This window comes from Pinus tabuliformis, chromosome Q (assembly GCF_031772625.1).
Source record: "Pinus tabuliformis cultivar Carrire ecotype Pingquan chromosome Q, CPIR1, whole genome shotgun sequence".
NCBI classification, from domain to species: Eukaryota; Viridiplantae; Streptophyta; class Pinopsida; order Pinales; family Pinaceae; genus Pinus; species Pinus tabuliformis.
The window spans coordinates 1,139,166,013-1,139,187,714 of NC_142296.1; the positions used below are offsets into that span (position 1 = coordinate 1,139,166,013).

General features: G+C 37.4%; 1 protein-coding gene across 1 annotated transcript in view; it reads right to left on the reverse strand.

The window, feature by feature from the left end:
- Positions 1-1,469: 1,469 nt before the first annotated feature.
- The window catches only part of LOC149223585 (uncharacterized), a 45,417-nt gene continuing 25,184 nt past the window's right edge, over positions 1,470-21,702 (reverse strand). The window contains exon 3 of the mRNA XM_089385875.1: positions 1,470-2,001. Within this exon, the coding sequence (XP_089242001.1) occupies positions 1,769-2,001 (233 nt within the window). The 3' untranslated portion in view covers positions 1,470-1,768. The remainder of the gene's footprint in view (positions 2,002-21,702) is intronic.

Sequence of the window (21,702 nt, forward strand, 5' to 3'; positions counted from 1 at the left end):
AGCCAATTTCTCTCCATAAAATATATAAATAAATTATGACTTTAAATAATTCAATCAAGTTCAACCAAATTATCATAAGTAAAACAGTCTAAGTTTGTAGAATTTTGGGTCTACCCTCTATTTAATTAATAACTATTTAGGTAAAACACTTAAGAAAATGCTAAATGGTGAATATTAAGCCCTAAATCTCCAACGTTAAGAATCCTCCATTTCTTTTCACGGTGCCATCTTTTGATACTTTGCAAAAGAATCAGATCATTCTACTAAGCATAAAATAGTATTCAAAAAAATATCACGTACCACTGCCACATTCATCAGAGATTAGTAGAGTTGACAACCTCTCCCACTCCACCTCTCTTGTTTTGTTTTTTTCCCTCTCCTTAGTTCTTTCCTTCCAAACATTTACATTCTTCCTAGACTATAATACTTCAAAACTCGAGATAACTAGGTTAGACACAAATCTTTTACTATGTTTCATAACTTGCTTTATTATCTATTTGCTACTCAAAGATACAAAATACATGTTCACCACCATTACATCTAAACGAAAAAAAAAAAAAGTTATATATAACCAGAGCCCCTTACCTTTTTTACTCAACAAAACAGGCACCGTACTCTGTTTGACTTAGTCAATGTATTATTCAAATTGCTAGAACCGGTAGTTGATAAGCTGCTTGGGATAACTGGGGAGTGGGGAGAAAGGAAAGGTCTAGCATATACTAAAGTAAGACGGAGAATTCTATGAAAGGATCATATCCCTGGTTTGCCATAATTCGATATATTCCTCCAAACATACTACAAAAAAAAAAAACCTATAACTTCTTGGTTGCAAATGAACCAGTACTTACTCCAAATTAGAGTCACTAGGATCTCTGATGGGGTTATACAGTCAAATTTCAAAAGGAGATGATTATACCAAAATGATTCCCATAGTTCCTTCTGGTATATAACAAACTTAATAGACTTTTTTCTGTAGCACTTTTCCTCCATCATTGAAATTGATAATAGAAACTCCAAACCAGATGCATTGTATTTAAAGATTTGCCTTGAAAGTCCTATGATTTTTTATTGAAAACAAATTATACTATACAATCAAATAGAAGAGGGCAATCAGATATTTTCATGACTCCAGACAAATAATCTTTTGTCTGGAGCTAGCAATACATCCCTTCTGTGATCCGCACATGTGCTCAAAATCCATGTTAAACGAGATAGCTGATTGTTATTTTCTAATCTGAGAGTTGAAAAGGAAAAAAGATGCTAATATAAATTTCTAACCACTACATAATGAGATATGGTGAGTATAAAATTCTAAAGCCAAATATGAAGCTATATAGTAACGTTTGTCATGATACACTGTAATGTTGCCATTATGAGGCATTTTGTGCTTCCAAAGAAAGTTGTTATATGTGGTGGGGCTGTGAAAAGATAAAGTGATACGCCATGGAAAACCCCCTCAGAGCGGTGGCTTAGCTAAAGGGACAGCTTTAATTTTTTATAAGCAGAATATCCCAAAACAAAAACAAAAGAATATTCTAGTAACATTTTCTTTTGAGAATTCAGCAATTGTTTCTTATAGAAATAGGTGGCCCACATTCTGTGCACTCCAGTCCAAACAGCAAGAATATTACAACGAAAGACAGGTCACTATGAAACATATGTTTTCAAAAAAATAAGATCTTCACTGAAATTTATATTAAGATAGCCAGTGCTGCTTTTCTCTATAGGATGCATGCATGAAGTAAAGCTCCACCCACACCAACATAAATTAAAGTTTCCTAAGGTCTATACCAGCCTTCTTGGCCATAGCATCCAGTCCCTTTTTTTCAATTGTTTTCAATGCCTTGGTTGATATTCTCAATTTAACAAAACGTTTGCCTGCTTCCCACCAAATTCTCTTGTACTGTAGATTAACTCCTTGTAATTTCTTCGTCTTATGATTTGAAAAAGATACCTTGTTTGCATTATTTGCCCTCTTGCCCGTAAGTGAGCAGACTCGACCTGTAAGAAAATTCATGGAACTCATATGAAAGTGATTCACTTCACGAATGAAATGCCATATAAGCAAGATATGCATGCCCATACCAAAACCCGTGGAAAGAAAATGATTTCTACCCAAAGCTATTGGCCTTCCACTTCAATGCATATCAAATCAAAGATTGTCATAGCAATGAGAAATCTTGTCGTAGTGAATATGCAAACGTTTCCAAAAACTAAAATGAACTTTGCAGGAATTACAATCAACTGTCCAAAATCTCCATTGTTTTCATCAGGTAATAAAAATTGAAATTTGGTCCATGGGGTCTTGGATAGAAGGTGATCGGGTTCGCTGTTAAGGCACTCCTAAATGTTAAGTCACCGGTTCAATTCCCTGCCCTATTTGCGTGTTATTCTTGGACATGACGATGATGTAGCCTCACCAATGCCAACTTACAAAAAAAATGAGATTTGACACTAAATAGTAAAAATACAAAAAAAATGAGATTTCACTTCTCTAGGAAAGATTTGGAAATCCAACTTCACAGATGATTGGAAATGTACCGGAAGAAGATGATTTCCACCAAGGACAAAATGGCACATTATACCCAATGAGTTTGTGCTTGTATCTAGAGTCTGTGACTCCTCTTATATTCCAGTGAAGATTCTCATTAACTTATGGGATTAAGTCACTCCTAATCATGCCAAGACAACAGGCAAAATGTGGATAAGCAAGGCTTCTCTTGCAACAAAATTCAGACTACCAACTTCAGGCAAGCCCTGTCTCTTAAACACAATTTGGTTATTACTTTTCACAGAATCCCCATTCTCACTTCCAAAATCAGGAAAGGCCTGGGACCTGGGTCACCCAGGCATTTCGGCAGCATTTCAGGTATGAGTATGCCAGCTTGGGGGCCATTTCCTGCAACATACAATTATTCAGACAGAGGAAAACAAATTTTCTCCAACTTCGATTTTTCCATCACAAAACACGTAAAAAGAAGGAACTTGGAAGAGTTAAGATTCCACCTGAGAGTGATTTCTCAATATAATTTAGGAATGAACCTTGTATATTACAAAGAGCTGTTTTTCCTTTGTGCCCTTGATGCAACAAAATAGAATTCAAATTAGTCAACAGTGTCTTGGTTTGATGGTAAAGCAGGGGTGTTTCAAACCCTTCAAGGTTCAAATCCCCCAAAGACACATTTCTCCCCTCGGGGGTTCTCTTGCCCATGTAAGCAAGCCCATTTCATGTGGTTGGAACCTGATACATGTCCTGGGCAAATTAGGCAGAACAGATACCCCCTTCTGGGGCATCTCAGCCAAGGGGATTCTTTTGAGGGTTGTAAGCTGGTTACGTTCCAATCTAATATTCCCTCGATGGGGAAGGGCACACTTTGCTGCAGTGATAATCAGAAGCATCTCGTCATAAATAAAAATAAAATTCAAAACAGATCTAAGGCTCCAATATATCAGCATTTGTAATAGACATAAGGAATGTACGAGCTGGATAGGTTATGTCGAGGCAATCTTCAAGTTATTTAATAAATTGTCCTGGAGGTAAAGAGTAGCAAAAAAAGGACAAAATAGAGTAATATGTGAGTTAGATAAATACAAAGTCAACAATAACTTCCCAGAAAACAATATAAATTTAGAAGTGTGAATTAAGTGACATGGAGTTATGAGGCTTCGAATGCATCAAAACCAAATTAAAAATAGCACACTACGGGAAGTTATCCACGTAAACCTCATATTCTGGACCATATATCCAAAATGTACAGCTGGATGAAGAAAATGTACATTACACAAATCAGCAAGAACTGCCATGACCTCAAATTGAAAACAGACAGATAAACAAAATAATATGATTGATATGAATGGAGTTAGAGACTGAATTGGTGGTTGTTGGCCCATCACTCTTCTCAGTGTCTCATATAAGATTTTGGCAAAGGAAGTTGCTCTGGCGGGAGCATACAGGTTTTGTGCAGGGCAGGTTTATCTTGGAAACTTGATCTCCACATGGGAGGCTATGGAATGGGCAACACAACTTGTTTCTTAATTGACTTTGATAAAGCACATGACAAAGTTGATTGTTTCTTCATCACAAAAATTGCTCTCTTTAGGCTTTGGATCTAAATGTTTTGCCATGGTGAATACTTTATCTCAAATGCTTGAACTTTCATCTAGTTCAACAATTCACTCTTGGCTCACATCTCTTCCCCCAACCCACCACCATCGTTCAATTATACAAGGATAGTCCCCTTGCCCTGTAATTTTATGTCTTGGCAACTGATGTTCTAGGTTATTTATTAGTGTCTGCTAGGGCCCAAGAAAGCATTCAGAGCGTTTCTCTCCCTAACGCCTCATAAATAGTTAATAATCATTTTGCAGATAAGTCTATCCTCTACATTCAGGTGGATCAAGAGTTGGTGGAGAATACTCACAGTTGCTTAGATCTCTTCCATGCACTTTTAGGAGACATTGTCAATGATCAGAAAACTGATTATTGGTTGGTTGGCCCCAAATATACTCCTGATTGGATTCCTTCAACACGGAAATTCATCCATCTACGTGTTATTGTCAGCTACCTCGGGATTCTCTTGGATGCAGGGCTTTCAGCAATTGACCAGTTTTACCAGTGATACAGGTCCTCCAAATTTGGTTTATATTTGTTCCACGTGTGATGAATAATTGGTCTCCAGAATGATTGGGTTACTGTGCAAAACTGAATTCATTTGTTGAGTTGGTATTTCCACAGGTCACGTGATAAGTTGCTCAGGTCCACTGATGGTTCAACCCCTGTTTGGTATCGAATTTTCACACCTATGCAACTTTCAGGCCTGATCACCAGAAGTCTGTATGCAAATGACAGCCTGAGTATCCCACTGTTGACCTGCTATCAAGGAGTGAGGGATTTTATCATTCATGTAAATACCGACTTCTGCCCTATTCGACCCACAAAAGAGGCTATATATACAAGTGTAGTTCGATCCATTTGCTCAGTCAGTCAACAAGTTCGATTTACAAGAAGGAAGTGAAGAAAAGTGTGAAATTCAAGAAGAAGAAGGAAGAATTGCAGAAGAAGAAGAAGTCAAAGTTTTGGGCTATCTCTCTCTCTCTCTCTCTCTCTCTCTCTCTCTGTCGTACAAAGTCACTGGGCTGTTGCTGGGGTCAAAGATCTGCTGCTGGGTAGGTCGACGTTCTGGAGTTGCTGGGGTCGAAGTTCTTCTGCTACATAGGTCGAAGTTTTGTTGCTGGATAGGTCGAAGTTTTGTTGCTGGATAGGTCGAAGTTCTACTGCTGCAGGGTCGAAGATCTAGATCGAAGTTGCTGGAAGGAAGAGCTGACTTGGTGATTGGAGGAAGTTTGTGTCTAGGTCAAAGAGTCTTGGATTATCTCGTCTTGTCTTGTGAAAACTACTGAAGGAAGAAGTTTGACTAGGTTTTCCCCTAGATAGGGGTTTTGCCCTGGCTGAGTGCCTACATCTTGTGTCTCTTGTTCTTGTGATCTTCATACACACATAATTTGGTAATTGCTTGATGAAAGATAATATAATAAAGAAATAAAAGAAGCCAACACAATTCAAAAGTAATTATCAAGAAAGAGAAATCAAACCCTAATACTACTATCACTAATTTCTCAACACTGTTGAATTTCCACAATCTTGGGTCTAGGATAGAATCTTAGAATCTCTTACGCTACAAACCAATAATCTCAACAAAAACTACTACTTTGCACAGCGGAAAATATAAAGCAGTAAATCACATATGCACAAGTATAGACAATTTTTTACAAAATATTGTACAAATATGTACAACCCAATCTTTGTTATATTAAACCAATCTGAATAATACAACAATGGAATACAAGATACAATGACAATCATGCTGCAAACTCTATGTCGTATCTTGTCGTGTCAGTGCTTCGCTCCCGATTTGCCCTCTAGCTGCCTCTTAGTCCATCAAAGGACAACACATAGAGTCTCCAGAAGGGTTGCCACCTATCACTGCTGCAAGTCGCTTCTGCCGCTATGAACACGAGTTGATCCAATCTGCTCTTCTAGGCTAGCCAACAGCTGAGCTCCAATCTGCCTTCTAGTAGCCTCTTTTGTCCATCAAAGAGCTACACATAGGCTCAACAACTTCACCCAAACTTTGGTTCTCACACCTCATTTAGGACTGCTAATCACAGGCTACTTTGGGTTGTCAACACGTTGCCCTCCAACAAACCAATGATGCCCAATACACCCACTGCAAGATCTGCTCCTAGGAATGACTTTCAACCATCATGAAAAGTCCTCCAAATGGATCCCACAGGCTTCTACAATAACTTTGTCCACACTAGGACCGATCCAACTAGCATCTAATCAACATGAAACCATCACATACCTCTCCAATCATGGGTTGTCAACATTGTTGTAGGTTTGTCCCATTGGTTAGGGTTGCAACTACACTGCAACAACAACCTTTCCTCACGTCCAAACCTCCCTTTTCTGTTGCGGTCTTCCCTTCCTATCTTTTGTCCACAATCTTCTCAAAGTTTGGGCTAAATCTAGCCCCAAACAACCCTTCTCGGCCCTCTATTCAAATAAGGCAAGGCTTGTGGCCTTCCTATAGCTACAAGCAACCTTACGGCCTACCTACTTCAAGGAAAAGAGGCCTGCGGCATACCTGTTTGTGCCTCCAATGATTACGGCCTAAGAAAAGGAGAAGACCCACACTTAAAATTCTGCCCATAATTCCTCTAATGCATGCCGCTTACTTCTGTTGCTCCACAAACTTGTGAAACCCACCCAAACAAGACCAAAACAGTCCTCCTCCACTTCGGCCTTCTTCCTTCTTGAGCTGTGGCTGCCTTAGGATGGTATTCCTTATGAAAGATGCACTTTGGATGCTCTAAATGAGCCTCACATACCTTCTATTTATACACATAAGAAGGGTCAACGAATAGACATGTCTTTTGGACAAATCACTTCAAGCCTACATGACTTGAATGCCCAAAAACCCATTATCAACTTCAAAAATTCATAACTCCATTTCTACAACTCAGAATTGGATGATTTTGGTTGCGTCGGATTCGTCTCAACGAGAGCTATCATCCTCATCCATCGCATGTCGAAATGTGAACATGATTTTGGCTCAAATTGTAAAAGTTTCCATTAACAGCCCAAGATTATCAATACCAAATATTTCACATTCAGAACTTAATATGTTGTTTAAGATGACATACCTTGACTAACAGCGGAAGATGTAATGGCTGCCATCTTCTGTCTTCTGTCTTCTGTCTTCTTCTCAGAATTCGGTTTCTCTCCTCTTGCCCTCACTTCCTTTATGTGCTTCTTGATGGAGAAGAATGCAACTCTTGTGTGGGAGAGAGAGGACCCAATTCTTTATATATTATTTAACTCTAATCTGGTACGTCCATCATATACCAATTCAACGCTTAAGATCTAATGCTTTAGATTAGAAACTGCTTTAATGCTTTTAACCGGGTCACATTAAGATTTAGAAACTGCAGATTTCTAACATTCTCCCACTTGACCCGATTATTCATAATATTAAGTGTTGAACATCATACTATGATAAATTGCTGAGAGTTATGGCGGTTGTGCACTATTAATTCAATGCATTCCCTTCCATATACTACAATACCAGCAATCCATCAATTCATACTCATAATTTATATAAAACAGCATAATGGTCCACATAATGTCTTATATCATAATGATTAAACATAATATCTTTATAAGACTCTTTCTTGTTTAAAATTACATAAAATACGTACTACTTCATTAAAACAAGAGACACATAATTGTATATCAGAAACACATAAAAGAGCTCAGAATGTCACACATCAATTATTATTAATACAACCAAGACCCATTCTTTGAACATGTTCCTTAAATTGTCTTGGTTGTAACCCTTTCGTCAAAGGGTCTGCAATCATAAGTTTTGTCCTGATGTGCATGATTGACACTCTTTGTTTCTGAACCTCATCTTTCACAACAAGATACTTCAGATCTATGTGTTTGGCACCTTTAGAGTACTTGTCGTTCTTTGAGAAAAATACTGCTGCAGAGTTATCACAATAGATTTTCAGCGGCTTGCTAATGGTGTCGACAACCGCAAGTCCTGAAATAAAGTTCCGCAACCATAATGCATGAATCGTGGCTTCAAAACATGCCACAAATTCTGCCTCCATAGTAGATGAAGCAACGATAGTCTGTTTCGCACTTTTCCATGATATGGCACCTTGAGCAAACATAAACAGGTAACCAAAAGTCGATTTTCTAGTATCGATGCATCCAGCAAAATCTGAATCGCTATATCCAATCACCTCTGATTCATTGGATCTTCTATACATGAGCATGTAATCTTTCGTGCCTTGTAAGTACCTCAAAACTTTCTTTGCAGCTTGCCAATGTTCCCTTCCTGGATTACTTTGATACCTCCCTAACATACCGACCGCAAAGCTGATATCCGGTCTAGTACAGGTTTGAGCATACATTAGGCTACCAACAACAGATGCATATGGAATTGATTCCATTTCCTTTCGTTCAACATCATTCTTAGGACATTGCATGAGACTGAATTTATCACCTTTCTGTACAGGAACTATCCCAGGTGAACACTTACTCATTCCAAATCTCTCTAGAATCCTTTCGACATATCCTTTCTGAGACAATCCCAATATTCCTTGTGATCGATCACGGAATATTTCTATTCCAATCACATAGGATGCCTCTCCCATATCTTTCATTTCAAAGTTCGTTGAGAGAAATTCCTTAGTCTCATGCAATATACTTAAATTATTTGCAGCAAGCAAGATGTCATCAACATAAAGGACCAGAAAAATAAACTTGCTCCCACTGATCTTTAGGTATATACAGTGATCAACCGTATTTTCCTTAAAACCAAAAGATGTAATAATGGTATTGAACTTAATATACCATTGCCGGGATGCTTGTTTAAGCCCATATATTGACTTCTTAAGTTTACACACCAATTGTTCTTTACCTTCTACAGAAAAACCCTCAGGTTGATCCATATAAACATCCTCATCAAGATCTCCATTCAGAAAGGCTGTTTTCACATCCATTTGATGCAACTCCAAATCATAATGAGCTACTAATGCCATTATTATTCTTAGTGAGTCCTTTTTCGAAACAGGAGAAAATGTCTCCTTGTAATCAACACCATCTTTCTGAGTGTAACCCTTAGCAACAAGTCTAGCTTTATATCGTTCGATATTACCACTAGAGTCGTGTTTGGTTTTAAAAACCCATTTGCATCCGACTCTTTTACAGCCATGTGGTAATTCAACGAGATCCCAAACTTCATTATGTTGCATGGATTTCATTTCTTCTTTCATGGCATTAATCCATTCCTTTGACTCTTTACTTTCTACAGCATGTGAAAACGAAACTGGATCCTTATTGATTCCAATATCATAATCTGATTCTTGCATATAAACCACATAATCATCAGAAATAGCTGACCTACGATTTCTTTGAGGTCTTCTTAATGCTACTTGTTGTGGTTCATGTATATCAGCATTATGTAAGTCATTTCCTTCAGGAAGTACTTCTTCATTTATATGTTGTTCATTATCATCATGCTGTTCTACAACAGCTGGAACAACATTTGGAGTAATAGTAGATGGAGGAACTATTCTAGGCAATGTAACATTTACCCTTGTTTCCTTTATTTCTACTATTTCTCTTCGAGTACTCCCACTGACTTCACCATTCTCAATGAATCTTGCATTACCAGTTTCTACAATTCTTGGACTATGATTAGGACAGTAAAACACGTACCCTTTAGATTTCTCAGGGTATCCTAAAAAATACCCACTGATCGTTCGAGAATCTAATTTCTTTTCATGTGGATTATAAATTCTCGCTTCCGCTAGACAACCCCAAACATGCAGGTGTCTTAAGCTAGGTTTCCTGTTAGTCCATAACTCAAAAGGAGTCTTTTGAACAGCTTTACTAGGAACCCTATTCAACAAATAATTAGCGGTTTTGAGAGCATACGACCACAAATTCTTAGGTAGTGTAGAATCTGACATCATACTCCTAATCATATCTATTAACGTCCTATTGCGCCTTTCTGCTACACCATTTTGCTGTGGTGTACCTGGCATTGTGTATTGCGCACATATGCCATGACTTTCGAGGAATTTTGCAAATGGACCTGGACACTGGCCTGACTCATTATATTTACCATAATATTCACCACCTCTATCAGACCTTATGATTTTCACCTTTTTATCTAATTGCCTCTCAACTTCCTTTACAAACGTCTCAAGGACATTCACAGATTGAGATTTTTCATGAAGCAAATAGACATAACCATAACGGGAAAAATCGTCAATGAAAGTGATGAAATACTTTTCTCCATTAAAGGCTGGAGTGTCCATAGGTCCGCAACTATCAGTGTGTATTATTTCAAGAAGCTGGCTGCTTCTAGAGGCTCCTTTCTTATTATGTTTGGTTTGTTTACCTTTAATACAATCCACACATAATTCTAGATCACTAAAGTCCAAATTTGACAAAATTTCATTACTTACTAATCTCATCATTCTTTCTTTGGATATATGACCTAGTCTTTTATGCCACAAGAAAGCAGAATTTTCATTCAACCTGCTACGTTTACATCCAACATTATTTACTACATTCAACAAGGAATTCGCATAAGTGTCATTCAGTTTCAATTTATATAAACCATCAATTAGAATACCAGAACCAACATTATCAGTGTTCTTATATAAATCAAAACAACCAGATCCAATCATACATCTAAAACCAGAAATATCCAATTTACTTGCGGAAATAAGGTTTCTAGATAATGAAGGTACATAAAGGGTACTGTATAAGTCTAATACATATCCACTTTCTAGAATTAGACGATAAGTCCCAATGCCTTCAATTGAAGATTTCATTCCGTTTCCCATAAAGAGAAAACGATCTTCATTTGGATTTATGGTTCGGATCGTAAGAAATCCCTGCATATTGTTGGAAACATGAGTTGTAGCACCAGTATCAAGCCACCATGTATTAATAGGAACTTCAACTAAATTTGATTCAAAACATACGAAAGATAGACAACCTGCAAATCAAAAATGAAATAACTATAAGCTCATAACTAACGCGATTCAGATGTAGACATAATAGTATAATATAGCACTCCTTTGGGTAGATACTATCTTATACTTAACATAATTAAATACCAAAACATAAGTAGGTAATAAATATATTCAATTAAATAGAACTGACATCTTTGGATGATCAATATTTATTTAATCAAAATATCTATCAAACCTCATCATGTCAACTAGTTATAGAACAAGACTTTCCTTTGGGTAAGTTCTCAGGTTCTATCATTAGTGACGCCAGTTCTTAATTGGTATTATTATAACTAGCAATTTCTATCAATAATCATTATGTCACTTATGCACTAAATGATTATTCTGATTTTGACCACTTTGGTGATTAACAAAATCATAAATCTCATGTGCATAAATAATTTGTAACACATACCTTATGCAAAACAACATTCTGATTTTGACCACTTTGGTGATTAACAAAATCATAAATCTCATGTGCATAAAAATTTTATAACACATACCTTATGCAAAACAATCAGTCATAGAGCAATTACTTTTATGCCCAAATTTCAAACAATTATTTTGTACCAGTAAACTTTAATCGTGCAAAGCCAAAACAGTAAATGATGCACGAAAAGACCCTTCTAAACTTCAATCCAAATTATATTGAATATAAGTAATTAGGGTCCATATTTCCAACCAGCAAATGTGACCCTTGGAAACTAATACCCAAATTACAGGTCTTCCAAACAAAGTTCGGCCATAAAGAGGATTCTCCGCGAGCATATTGTAAGGGAAAATGTAATGTATTGTGCCCGTATCAGAGGTGGAGTCCCCAAAGTTAAAAACGGCTGGATATTCACAGCTACTATAACCCATTGCAGGCAGCAATGTCATAATCATAACTATACAAGCGCCACAGCGTTTAAACAAAAGAGAATTCATGATGACTCTGTATCCGACGGTCGGATCACGAATCTTGATTAACAGAAATCCAGGTGCAGTTAATGAGGCAATGAAATAGTTGTTTTACAACTGGAACTCAAAAGCAACAGTGCCTCACCCCTCCGGAAACTCAAATCCCAATCTCAAAACTATGGAAAGCAATCATAATATCACGCTGGTGATCTTACTGTGCACAACTCACAAAAGCTAGATGTGGATCATGCGTGGTAAGGAAAATTTATGCCCGTCCACTGCATGCATGGCGTGATGTTGAGATCCCACGATAGGAGTCAACCTCTTATCCAATTGAGGAGATATTCAGGAGTCAGATTGGGGTTTATCAAGGGACTGCATCCGAATATACGACAAATGTTTTGAGTATATGTTCAGCCAAAAGATTTAAACGTACCCCATACCGGCTGAAATTTAAGGCGAATATACGACACGAGAAGGGGAGGGCGGATTCCAATTAATTCCCGTTGGCTTAAGACTTCGATTAATGGAGGACAAAACCAGACGTTATGCAGAATTTGCTTGCGGTGGATTTGTTTCGTGGTCATTTCATGAAACCCCCACAATTTCCCGAAGGCTCAATCACATGAGTAAAGCACAGAACAGATCAATTGCAATTATAGGAAATATTCAGTTATTGATTGTGGCTCTGATACCAAATGTAAAAGTTTCCATTAACAGCCCAAGATTATCAATACCAAATATTTCACATTCAGAACTTAATATGTTGTTTAAGATGACATACCTTGACTAACAGCGGAAGATGTAATGGCTGCCATCTTCTGTCTTCTGTCTTCTGTCTTCTTCTCAGAATTCGGTTTCTCTCCTCTTGCCCTCACTTCCTTTATGTGCTTCTTGATGGAGAAGAATGCAACTCTTGTGTGGGAGAGAGAGGACCCAATTCTTTATATATTATTTAACTCTAATCTGGTACGTCCATCATATACCAATTCAACGCTTAAGATCTAATGCTTTAGATTAGAAACTGCTTTAGTGCTTTAATGCTTTAATGCTTTTAACCGGGTCACATTAAGATTTAGAAACTGCAGATTTCTAACACAAATCACGATGACTGCAAAACCCCAACCTTGGCTTCCAAGCCCACAAGTGACTCTTGTGGTGCTCCACCCTCCAAACCCCGAACCCTAGGGCTTGGAGTACCTCCCAAGCTACTCAGAAATCAGCAAACACTAAGGTGACAAGTTAAGGAAGGGCAGCGTAAAGAAGGACACTCAAGGACCAAAGCATTAGAAGGTCATCAAAGGCATCAACATGAAGAAGGACCACTCACCTCAAGGACACTACAATCTTGAAGGAAGCCACTAAAGAAGATCACAAAACCCTAGTTCAAAGAAGGAATCTACACTTGAAGCATTCTTGGAACCTCGCTCAATCATCACCTCGAAGAAGGAGATCGCAAGAGACCCTATCTCTACTCAAATAGAGGAGAACTTCAAATTGAAGCATCTTGAAGTCTACTCATCCAAGAAGAAAGGCGTTGTCATCATCATCAAGCATTCAAAGTGATTTCTCTCTCTTTGGGTCAAGGATCACTTTTGAAGGAAGTCATCTTCATCAAAGAAGTCATCTTCCACTATCAATGTCATCATCAAAAAAAAAGGCAGCAAGTTGAAGATAGTGTCATCAAGAAGTATCTTCACAAGTATCTTTATGTCCACATCTAAATCTATCAAAATGTCTTTTTGCAAGGAAAGCAACAAGTTGGTTGGGGCATCAAACTTTCTTGCATGGAAGAAGAGGACAGATTTGATCCTCATAGAAAATGAAGTCGTGGAACATGTTAAGGGCTCAATCACTAAACCTCCAAAGGAAGAAGCTCAAGCTCTTGCAAAATACATGAAAGGGGAAGTAAGGGCTCAAAGGATTCTCATAGAATCCATCAAAGATCCCCTCATTCCCTATGTATCAAAGTTGGAGACATCAAAAGAAATATATGACAAACTTGTAGAATTGTTCTCCGTAAGTACTGCAAGAGAAGTGATCTCATTAAGACAAGAACTCTACAAGATGAAGATATCAAAAGAAGGAATAGCCTCATACTTTATGAGGGTGTTAGAAATTAGAGACCAACTACAAGAGTTGGGAGAAATAATGTCTGATAAGGAAATGACCACCATAGTGCTCAATGCACTACCAGAGGAATGGGGCAACTTTACATCAAGTATCTATGAAAAGAATAAAGCCACCCCATTCAATGAACTTTGGTCATTATGCAAAATTGAAGAAACCAGGCTAAAGGCAAAGAGTGATGTAGGATCAAATGAACAAGCTCAAGCATTTGCTACCATGTCTAAGAGAAAAGGAAAGTTTGGGAAGTTTGCTCCTCAAAAAAAGAAGAAGAATATGGCAAAGGTCCAATGCTATGGTTGTCAAGAATATAGGCACTACAAGAGAGATTGTCCAAAAGTCTAGAAGGACAACATTGAAAGAAGAAGGGAAGAAGCAAGAAGTTGAAATGACGAAATTAGAGGAGGAGGAAATAAAAGATCTCTACTATGATTGAGATAATCTTCTCCACCAAGTTCTTTTCAGTTTTGTAAAATATAGCTATCATGGTAGGAAGCATTAGAAGCATGATAGGATGCATCATTTTAAGAGATGGCATCATAATAGCATATGATTGAAGCAAGAGCTCCTGAAATCATCATAAGAAGCTTAAAAGATAGCTAAAGTAGAAGTCTATCGCAATCGTCGTCACAAGATAGTGGCTCTTGGTATCCTCATCCAAAGCATAAGTGGTACTTATGGGTAGAGTTATCTAGCATAGAGTTCATCATACATCATTAGAAAGGAGCATTTTCAGGATGAGTCTAATCAAGATCCTTCGTTGGAATCTTCACTAGAAGGTTCATCTCTTAGAAGAAGCAAGTGTCTCGCTGAGAATTCCACCTTGGATGGGATTCATTTTTTGAATGATGGTATGATGAAGGAATGCAGTAGGTCAAGACGATTGAAGTACTTTCAATCATGGAAAAGGAAGCTACTGAAGGAAGTCTAGATGACCAAAAGAAAAAAGAGGTATGTGTGCATATGTTTGATAAAGTCACGTCATCATGTAGTTGCAGATAGTATGGGTGAAACTCTACCTCACGAGTATGATCAAAGGAAAAGGATTCCTTTCAAGATGCATGATAGCTTGTCTCACATATTAACAAAGATGAAATCAACATAATATGTCCTCATATGGAATATAAGGTGGTTGACAAAAATGAAGGAACCATGGATGGAAGTTCCTGGGGAGCAATATGTGAAGAAAGAAAGAAGAGATCATGAAAGATGCAACTACAGTCACATAGAAAAGGAAATCAACATTTGATAAATAAAAGAATTGGCCATGATATCTCCATGGAAAGGTATGAAGACCTTGGTAAGGAAAGAAGACCCTTGACATTAAATATCTTGGAGATGTGTCAATATGTATGCAGGATGTTGATGTTGCAACAAGCAGATGTCATGATGAAGGGCCATCACAAAAGGTAATTTTGATTTGATGTTCATTTTTTATTTTTGAACAACATCTGGATGGGTTGATACAGGGCTACCGAAAGAGAGTTGTAGATGTTATCTACAACTAGCACTCATGTGGTTGGATGGAAGATCTTGAAGGAAACATGACGTGGAAGAGGTAGTTGTATGAAGGAAAGCCAAATGTGGACTAGAAGATCACTTTTAGACAAGAGGAAGGATGACATGACTGAGGAAAGTGATGGATAGTTGATTCCCTACAAAGAAGTCCCAAAAGATGAAGGCTCCATTATATTAAAAAGAACTTCATGAGGTCGATAAAGGGAGCCCCTCTAAGCAGCTGATAGTCCCATGATCTCCACCTAGAACCAAACGCTACTAGAAGCAAGTCCCTGGTTAAGAGGGAACTTGGGTACATTCCTTTCGTAGGAATGGGTACATTCCTTTTATAAGAATGGGTACATTCCTTTAATGGAATGGATATATCCTCCCCGGTTGAGAGGGAAAGATAGACACATCATTCTTGTCTTCACTTTGGGAAGAAAGAATGGAGGATTGGGTAAGCATCTGGCATCTGATACTCTTTGAGGATGTGGTAGGGAATCGAAGATAAGAGTAGTCGTGAGAGAATCAATATTCTTTGAGGACTGGGAATCCACGATAAGAATAGTCCTTGAAGGACATACCTTGTGTAAACCTGGGCAGGGCATATTCCTTGAGAGACAATGATGAAGATGTCTATAAATCATTGGTCTCAACAGCATTGTGCTCTGATCTTGAGGAGAGATAGAGTTGTTAGTCAAGGCCTTGCTATATGACAATGCTGGATGATATGATGTTATATAGATGGGTTACCAATCTGACTCTTCTTGTGAGAATTCTTCAGATTGAGAATGTCCAAGTACCTTGTATGGATTATGAATACCTCCCTAGTTAAGAGGGAGTGTTGAAATATGTAACTAGGTTCACTCTTCATAATGACATATGTAATCATGATTTTATGTATTTAATGAGAAAAAAAAAAAAATATATATATATATATATATATATATATATTATTATTATTATTATTATTGATCTTGGGGTGTGGGTTTCATGCTCAAGGAAATTTATTTTTAGGTCAAGCTCCCATTGTGAGCTCTTAGGGCTTGTCATTGAGTCTACAAGTCATTGTCATGTATGAAAGGCCCATTTGGGGCATGTTTCATATTGTAAAAGAAATTATTCAAGTCAAAATAGAGTCAAAATGACCCTCCAAGACCTTGTCAAGTGCTTATCATCAAGTCGGCCTACAAAGAAGCAAATCGGCCTATCTAGAAGGTGAAGTCGGCCTATTTGAGGGCTCAAGAAAGGCTATATAAAGGAGTACTCGGCCTCACTCAAGGAGCACTCACTCAAGCATCAAGAAGAAGTTAGATAGAAAAGGAAGCCAATTACCAAGCGAAGGAAGAAGGAAGAAGAGCGAAGCACTTTAGGTTTGTTTGTTAAAATGTAAAACTACGGTCAAATTCCACTTTGGACAGCGTACTTGATGGAGATAATGATTGCATTGAATTCCTCTTTTCGAGAGGACCAAAATCAACTTAAATATCACTCAAAATGGATAAGGGAAAGTGTACTTTTGAATTATAAGCCCTCATCTACATATTTGATCAGGTCGGCCCTAAAGCAAATTGGACACCCTTGGAAGGCTATAAATACAAGTGCCCTCTACCTCATTTGGACATCTTGATGAGAAACTCTTCTATCTTGGTTTTTGGCTCGCACAGGTCTAAGATTTGTCCGCGAAGGAATGGTTTTACTCGAAGACGAAATTGCAAGGTCCGAAGCTCACATCTTTGTTTTAGAGTTTTGGACCTCAGTCGCAGGCATAACACAGGAAGAATTCAACCACAGTCGCTCGCTAGTTGGCTCATCCGTGCGACTGAAGCATCTCAGTCACATGCACAACTCGTTCTCCGTGTGACTGGCATCTAGGGTTTCTGAGTCTCGGTCGCAAACCGCAATCGTTGGCTTATAGGCTCCAGGGAGCGACTAGAACCTTCCTAGTCACACATATGACTCCTCCTCTGTGCAATCGGGACCTAAATGAAGAAATTCCAGTTGTTCGAAGATTTCGGTCAATGACCGCAATGTTCGGCAGTTGACCATAGACAGGGGTTGTTCATTACAGGCTTCAAAATCAAAGTTTTGAGTATAAGCATTGTTGGTTTCATTTCATGAATATTGTGTAGTTGTTTTAACTGGATAGTTGTAGGGATGAAGATATGGATCATTGCACTCTCCTTTGTTGAATCATTCGATGACAATCTAATAAGAAGAAGAATTTGTAAGGGTTTTCCTCATAGTGGGTTTTGCCCTAGTCTCTAACCAATCCTTGTATCTCTATCTATGAATGCTTTTCTTCTATTATTTCTTTATGCTCCGCTGCAGTTATGATGATGATATTGTTCTTTCTACATAGTTGCATATGTTGATGAATAATGTTATGTTATGGGGTGAATTTAATGTGTTAATGAAGAAATGCAATTATCAAAGCAAAGAACAATATAGTCGTAAGAAAAATTAACACGGTATCAGAGCTAGACTGAAGAAAAGTCATTGAAGATCACCCTTATGATAACACCATTGATGGAAGCGAGAGAGGATGGAAGAGACCTAAAAGAATTCTAGGGTTTGAAGGAAACCCTAGGCAATTTGTGTATTAGGGTTTGACAGATATTAGAAGGGTTTGAGAGAAACCTTGGTTTATGGCAAATATTTGAGATATGAAATCTAGAAACCCTAGCAGGGTCAATGTGAAGATGCTCAAGCACTTGTGTCAGAATTAATGAAGCCCTAGATGGGATAGTCTTTATTAGTCCCGATTGTTGATAAAGTTGGTTGGAATAGTGAAGGCAATATTATCATATGGACAATACACAGTGATGGCTCTTGAAGGTTGGTTCAAGAGGGAGATGTTCACCTCTCATTGAAGATAAGTACTTTCCGACTTATGATGCTCTTTTATATCTTTACTTTTGACTTGTGGATCTAATTATTGTTTTGATTATTATCTATACTTCCTGCATGTATATTTGAGTATTTGGATATTTCTAACCTCTTGATGAGTTGTGATAAGTGGATCTTTTTTTAGGATCATGGCCAATGCAAGAAGAGAGGAGCTAGTAAAGGTAACAAAGTGATACAAGTTGCCTATGCAAAATAAGAAGGTGCATAGGTATTTGAATACTACAAGGTGTGCATGATATCTTGTTTCAATGTTATGTTTCATCTGTAATATTGGATGGCAAGGTAAGCCCCAAGGTATGATGAGAATGTCTCCTTCACAAATGGCTCATGCATATGTCACTGATTTGGATTCATGATTTTTATGATGGAATGGTGCACTTGGTAGTGAACAAGTATCTTAACTTTTAGACATGATGAACTTCTTGATTCTATGAAGCTACTTAATATTGATCTTTGATATATTGGTATACTTGATGTTTGGCTAACATCTATCATTTTGGATATCTTGATCCCATAAAGAAGGCTAGCACCTTGATTCCAATAGATGGTAACGTGATACTATTGATAATGTTTGTGAGAAGCATGGTAGTCATGATGATAGAAGTGTAACAATGAGACTGATATTCGGGATCCTTTGTTGACCATGGTTATGTTTTCATGTGCTTACTAATTATAGCATATGGTGAAATTGAAAGCCCTGACTTGATGGATTGAGTTATGTGACGTTGTGATCATGATTTTTGAAGTATGCTCCTATTAGCTATTAGACACTAACCCTTGATGAAAGATTGATTGTAGCTAATGCTAACATGTTATGACCATGATGGATATATGCTTTAGAACATGATAAAGCTTGACTTTATGATCTAATAGTTTCGTTGATGCATGACAGTATTATAGACAGGTTGATGACTTATGGCTGAAGGGAATGCTCATTCAGAGGGAGAATCTCTCCATAAGATCCCTACACCTATTATCATTTATATAGATGATTCCTTATTGTTAAAGTAGGATTATGGACATGAATAGACAAGTATATGATATTGTTGGTCTACAACAAAGTTCTGGTCTAAGAAGAGATAGCTTTCCTTACTCTAATCCTCAACCTCATAGAAGCAAGCTTAAGGGTGCGACTGAAGCCTCTCAATCGCACGAAAGAAGGCCTATGGGTGCGGTTATGCCTGCAGGACACAAAAATGAAGTTTTGTGCATGAAATCAAAGGTTCACCTGAAGGATGTCAGTCCTACAGACATGGAACAGACAACGGAAAGTTTTATGAGCAGGGAAGTTTGAATGTTTGACTTACTATAGAAAATGTGAATGTGTTGACTAAACTTGTGTTTGCAGGGGACCCGAATATGCATATCAATATGTCATTATGACTTAACCATTGAAGCTAGTACTTGATAACAATTGCAAGCGTTGGACAAGTTATGGCTAATATAGATGAGCAATGACATGATGTTTGATAGTTTATAAATATGCTTTAGAACATTGACATGATGCTTCATATGTTTTTGGCTTATGCATTGATTGAATTCACAAAGATGACAAATTAAGGTTTTGACTTGATGACTAATGATTTGGTACTTGACGACTGATGATTTCCCTTGATGATAAGTACTATGTGAGCATAGTAAATTTCAGTGACTAATATTGGTATTCATTAATGGTTTTGTATTGGCCTCATTATCCTTAGCACAATGGTTGAAGTATAACCAGTGGTGATTCAATATGAAGTAATCTCGCAATAAATGGATGGAACCTGCATGACTTATCCTTGGTGTATCCATTTGCATCTAGTGACAAAAATGATTTATATTATGACCATGAAGATGGCTTGATAAAGTTTGATTGGATAGTGCTTGGTAAATAAAAAGTTGTTGCAACTTGATATTTGGATATGAGCTCTACTTGTCACCTGGTCCAAAGAATTTGTTACAGTGATATTGATGAGTTTGATATTAGTTTTGATCTGACATCTAAGGCTTGATAGGCTAATTTAGTCAATTGGATTACATAATATTGATTTGTGTAAGGCTAAGCATATTGCTTTGATCAAGTGTTATGTTTGCGGAAAGCATTGTATGAAGCAAGCTCCTTGAGCCTGATACGTTTGCATTGACAGTTATCTGGTGAAGCCAGGATGATGTATCGATCCAAACCTCTACTTCAAAAGTGGTCCAAGGTATGACTTTGATTTTGGTTTTTATATACTAATGGTCTATTCTTGACAAGTAATGAGCCTTTGATGATCAAAGTAAGAGGGAGATGGCCTCTGAAGTTCAAAATGAAGAATCATGGCATGATGAATTACTTTCTGAAAAGAAAATATATATAGCGAAGCCATTGAATAATTTTTGGAAAGTGGAAATGCAAATCCTTGGACATTCCAATTGAATTTCAAGAAGTTGTGAAGAGATATTGTTGAACTTGACTTGGCAACCGATAGTTGATTGAAGCATTGATGTTCCAACACCCATCTATATATATATATATATATATATATATATATATATATATATATATATATATATGTTGTGCATAGAACTTGAGTGAATTCATGATTGAGTTGCTTCATACACATTGAGTTGTCGCCCAGCACCCTTCGAGATATTTGCATGGGACGATCAATTTTTTATCTGAGATAATCATTCTACGATATATCACTGCATGGATGCACTGATGTTGTTTGGGATCATTATTGATAAGCGCATCTGAGCGATGACTTAGTATGAGATCTACCATGATATTTTGGATGAGAAGTACGTAGTTTTAAGCACAACCGAGGTTGAGTATGATGTTGCTAGCATGGCTAGCTGTGAGGCAGGATGAAGAAGCTCTTTGGAGAGATGTTTGAGCAGGTTCTGAATATGACATGGATACATTGTGATGACAAAGAATGGGAACCGATTGGAAAAGAATCCCGCATATAGCTGAGACTGAGACACCTTCATTGAGACAGTGTTGTTGTACGAGACAAGCTTAGGCTTGTGGTTGGCACCTCCTTAAGAGGGAGGATGACTATGGTATCATTTTTATGATATATATATATATATATATATATATATATTTGTTCTAATATGATATTTGATTTGATATCATGCATGAACAGGAGACAACTACTATTGAGACATGATGATTACTAGATATGAGTACAA